Below are 5,000 nucleotides of genomic sequence, written 5' to 3' on the forward strand. Positions count from 1 at the left end.
TGTTTACACTTGTCCTTCGGTACTTTTTGGACTTCCTGGTTTTGTTAACACTCGTCCGACGGTATTTTGTTTACATCCTGGCCTTGTTTACATCCTCGCTTTGTTTACACTCGTCCGACAGTTCTTTTCCACCGCGAACCCAAAAAAGTCCCTTCGCTCAAAAAAGTCTTGTCACATATTTAACATTTTCTCACCGATTTCCACGTAAACACCGATCGTAATAGTTTTTAATAGATGTAATAGTTCGTTAGTCAACCTTCTATCTATCGAAACTATTACTATTATCGTTATTTAAGGAGATATTTTGATTAATGTTAAAAGCCGGCGGGAGAGAGAGCGGCGTGCATCCTCTCCCTTTGACGGTTGGTGAGCTACTGAGGGAGAGGGTGAAGAGGAGGAGGAGGAGGAGGAGGAGGAGGAGAGCTGAACCGTTTCTCCTCAACTCTCACTTTTCTTTTTTTGTCTCCAACGTGCCCTCTCTCTCTCTCTCTCTCTCTCTCTCTCTCTCTTCATTCATTCTTTTTTTTGTTGTTGTTGTTTATTTATATCTTGACTCCTCCTCCTCCTCCCTCCTCCCTCCTCCTCCTCCTCTTCTTCTTCTTCTTCCTCCTCCTCCTACTGTTCTATATATTTCTCCTCCTCCTCCTCCTCTTCTTCTTCTTCTTCTTCTTCCTCCTCCTCCTACTGTTCTATATATTTCTCCTCCTCCTCCTCCTCTTCTTCTTTTTTCCTCCTCCTCCTCTTTATTCTCTTCTTCCTCCTTATCCTCCTCCTCCTCCTCCTCTTCTTCCTTCACTTCTCCTCCTCCTCCTCCTATTCCTTCATTTTCTCTCCTCCTCCTCCTCCTCCTCCTCCTCTTCTTCTTCTTCTTCTTCCCCTCCTCCTCCTCCTCCTTTCGTAACCTATGCCCATGAGAGAGAGAGAGAGAGAGAGAGAGAGAGAGAGAGAATGGAAATTTTGATACTACTCTTGGGAATTCCTCCTCCTCCTTCCTCCCATTTTTCCTTCCTCTCTCTCTCTCTCTCTCTCTCTCTCCTTTACCTTCTTTCTTCCTTCTTTTCCCTCCACCTCCTCCTCCTCCTCCTCCTTTTGTTACATTCCTTCCCCTCCTCTCTCTCACTCTCTCTCTCCCACGTTTTTTTCTCTCCATCCCTCTCTCTGACCTGTCCCTCTTTCCTCCTCCTACTGCATTCTTTCCTCCACTTTCACTTTTCCCTCCTCCTCCTCCTCCTCTTCCTCCTCTTCCTCCTCCTCCTTCTGTTCTTGTAATCTGTTTTTTTTTATTTCTCTTTCTCTCTCTCACTTTCTCTCTCTCTCTGTTTAGCTATCTCCTCCTCCTCTTCCTCTTCCTCCTTTTCTTCTCCTTCTTCCAATCTCCTCCTCCTCCTCCTCTTTCTTTTCTTCTTCTTCTTCCAAAATATCTCTTTCCTCCTCCTCCTCCTCCTCTTCCTCTTCTTTTTCTTCCAATTCTCCTTTCCTCTTCCTCCTCCTCCTTCTCTTCCTTCTTCTTCAAATCTAACTCCTTCCTTTTCCTCTCCTCCTCCTCCTCCTCCTCTTCCTTCCTTCTTCTTTTTCTTCCTTTTCCTTCTCTTCCTTATCTCCAATCTTCTCCTCCTCCTCCTCCTCTTCCTTCATCTTTTTCTTCCTTTTCCTTCTCTTCCTTATCTCCAATCTCCTCCTCCTCCTCCTCCTCTTCCTTCCTTCTTCTTTTTCTTCCTTTTCCTTCTCTTCCTTATCTCCTCCTCCTCCTCCTCCTCTTCCTTCCTTCTTCTTTTTCTTCCTTTTCCTTCTCTTCTTTATCTTCAATCTTCTCCTCCTCCTCCTCCTCCTCCTCTAATTCTTCTCACCTCTCTAAACTATCAACCAATCTATCTATCTATCTATCTATCTAATAAGGGTCAGGTGTGAGTCCTTACCTTTGATTCTCCTAAGGACAGCTAAAAGGGGGAAGAGAGACAGGTTAACACAGGTAGGTAATTAATTAGTGATCACACCTGGGCTCCCTCATTAGGCCCAGGTGAGAACGATAAGTATTAGAGATAAAAGAAACGTTATTTTTTCCTCTCTCTCTCTCTCTCTCTCTCTCTCTCTCTCTCTCTCTCTCTTCAGGTGTGAGCAAGGTAATGACACTGGTAGATCAATTAATTAGTGGTCACACCTGGGCTCCCTCATTAGGCCCAGGTGAGAATGATATTAATTAGACATGAAAGAAACGTGTAACTTTTTTTAAACACACACACACACACACACACACACACACACACACACACACACACACACACACACACACACACACACACGTTGTCAAGTTGTAAACACGAAATCGATTAAAAAACACGAAAAAAAACAGAAAAAAACGAGAATAAAAAACAACAACAGGAATTCTTGATATAGCATAACACACACACACACACACACACACACACACACACACACACACACACACACACACACACACACACTCACCTCTCGGGTAGGCGTTGGCGGCACCATCGGGTCGTCGGCCAGGGAGGAGGGACTCACTTTCCGGGTACCGATAATTCTCGAACCCTCGGGCACTCCCAACAGACCCATCCCGGTACCCAGACCCGCTCCCATCCGTAGTGTACCCGTCCGTATCGAAGGGGCTAGGCCTATACCCCCCTCTATAATCATGGTGGTAGTCCTCAGCGGTTTTATAGTATCGGTTCCGTGCCTGAAATTTACCGGTACCAGAATTCGTATCGGTACCATGGCCAGTATCGGTACCATGGTCCTCATTCCCCCCTGGTCGGTACTCGGGTCTCGGGGTGGTGTTGTACTCCCCCGAGGGTGTGTAATGGGTGTTATAGGAGGGGGGAGGGTGACGCGATAGGCTCCCGTAGTCCCGTTGTGGCCGGTACCCATTCTCAAGGCCCCCTCTCTCGTCCGGGTACCCTCTGGAACCGTCAATCTCCCGGTCCTGGTGCCGGTAACTCGGGGGGTCGTTCCTGTAGCTTGGAGGGTCGTTCCTGTAGCTCGGGGGGTCATTTCTGTAGCTTGGAGGGTCGTTTCTGTAGCTTGGAGGGTCGTGCCGGTAGCTAGGAGGATCGTTCCGATAGCTTGGGGGGTTGTTTTGGTACCCTGGGGCCTGGTTCCGGTAATTTGGGTCCTGGTTCCGGTAATTTGGGTCCTGGTTCCGGTAATTTGGGTCCTGGTTCCGATAATTTGGGTCCTGGTTCCGGTAATTTGGGTCCTGGTTCCGGTAATTTGGGTCCTGGTTCCGGTAATTTGGGTCCTGGGTCCGATAGGTACTTTGGTTCTCGTTTCGCGATTCCGGCACCTCGTTCCGGTACCGCGGCCCTTCATTCCGGTACCCCGCGCCGTCACGGAACCCAGGGACCTCACCGCGATATTCTGAGCCCTTGTTAGCGAATAGCGTGGCTTCGTCTGCGCTCTTTCGCATTTCCGAGCGCAGTTCTCTGACACCAACGTTTGCGCCTGTCATGGGATAGTTCCTCTGCGCAGTCGGGTAGTTATGGTAGTCGAGGCTTTCACTATAGCGTCTAAATGGAGGTGGTGGTGGATTGGAGGTGCTGGTGGTGGTTGTGGTGGTAGTGGTGGGATCTCTCTCTCTATCTCTCCCTCCTCCTCCACCTCTCTCTCGCCCTCTTCCATCGCCTTCCTCTCTTTCTCCTCTCTCTCTTTCCTCTCTCTGTTTCCCTGTATCTTCTCTTCCATCGCCTACTTCTCTTCCTCCTCCTCCTCCTCCTCCTCCTCCTCCTCCAAAGTAGTTCATCGTAAGAGGAAACCCGCGCGACTTTTTCATTCTCTTCCTCTTCCTCTTCTTCCTCTTCTTCCCCTCCTCACCTCCTCCTCCTCAGGCATCCCTTCTCTTCCTTCTTGAGCGCTTCTTCCATGTTGTGATCTGTGGAAGAGAGAGAGAGATTGATTAAAGAGGAAACAGAAAACGGGATGAAAAACAATGAAAGAAAATGGGAATAGGGGAGACTATGATAAAGAGGAGATAAAGAAAATATGAATAAGAAGAAAATATGAAAACAATAACAAAAGATTAGAAGGGAAACAAAATTAAACAAGCAATAAAAAACGAGATAAAAGACAATGAAAGAAAATGGGAATAGGGGAGACTATGATAAAAAGAGGAGATAAAGAAAATGTAAATAAGAAGAAAAAATGAAAACAATATTAACAAAAGATTAGAAGGGAAACAAAATTAAACAAGCAATAGAAAACGAGGTACAAGACAATGAAAGAAAATGGGAATAGGGGAGACTATGATAAAGAGAGGAGATAAAGAAAATGTAAATAAGAAGAAAATATGAAAACAATAACAACAAAAGATTAGAAGGAAAACAAAATTAAACAAGCAATAGAAAACGAGGTACAAGACAATGAAAGAAAATGGGAATAGGGGAGACTATGATAAAGAGAGGAGATAAAGAAAATGTAAATAAGAAGAAAATATGAAAGCAATAACAACAAAAGATTAGAAGAAAAAGAAAATGAAACAAGCAACAGAAAACGGGATGAAAAACAATGAAAGAAAATGGGAATAGGGGAGACTATGATAAAAAGAGGAGATAAAGAAAACGTAAATAAGAAGAAAATATGAAAACAATAACAACAAAAGATTAGAAGGAAAACAAAATTAAACAAGCAATAGAAAACGAGTTACAAGACAATGAAAGAAAATGGGAATAGGGGAGACTATGATAAAGAGAGGAGATAAAGAAAATGTAAATAAGAAGAAAATATGAAAACAATATTAACAAAAGATTAGAAGGGAAACAAAATTAAACAAGCAATAGAAAACGAGATACAAGACAATGAAAGAAAATGGGAATAGGGGAGACTATGATAACGAGGAGATAAAGAAAATGTAAATAAGAAGAAAATATGAAAACAATATTAACAAAAGATTAGAAGAAAAAGAAAATTAAACAAGCAATAGAAAACGAGGTACAAGACAATGAAAGAAAATGGGAATAGGGGAGACTATGATAAAGAGAGGAGATAAA

The 5,000-nt window shown here is 44.2% G+C and overlaps 1 protein-coding gene and 1 long non-coding RNA gene across 5 annotated transcripts in view; both read right to left on the reverse strand.

Annotated features, from left to right (window-relative positions):
* The window catches only part of LOC126992798 (uncharacterized), a 1,887-nt gene extending 1,465 nt beyond the window's left edge, over positions 1–422 (reverse strand). The window contains exon 1 of the long non-coding RNA XR_007747059.1: positions 195–422. This is a non-coding gene — a long non-coding RNA (uncharacterized LOC126992798). The remainder of the gene's footprint in view (positions 1–194) is intronic.
* Positions 1–5,000, reverse strand: part of LOC126992796 (equilibrative nucleoside transporter 1-like) — an 84,004-nt gene that overhangs the window by 61,337 nt on the left and 17,667 nt on the right. For 3 of the 4 annotated variants that reach the window (XM_050851638.1, XM_050851637.1, XM_050851635.1), the window contains exon 2: positions 2,467–3,886. In XM_050851638.1, the coding sequence (XP_050707595.1) occupies positions 2,467–3,787 (1,321 nt within the window). In that variant the 5' untranslated portion in view covers positions 3,788–3,886. Of the gene's footprint in view, positions 1–1,916; positions 1,938–2,466; positions 3,887–5,000 lie in introns of all 4 variants that reach the window. The other variant, XM_050851636.1, reaches the window with a different exon arrangement.

Source organism: Eriocheir sinensis, unplaced genomic scaffold (assembly GCF_024679095.1).
Source record: "Eriocheir sinensis breed Jianghai 21 unplaced genomic scaffold, ASM2467909v1 Scaffold50, whole genome shotgun sequence".
Classification (NCBI taxonomy): domain Eukaryota; kingdom Metazoa; phylum Arthropoda; class Malacostraca; order Decapoda; family Varunidae; genus Eriocheir; species Eriocheir sinensis.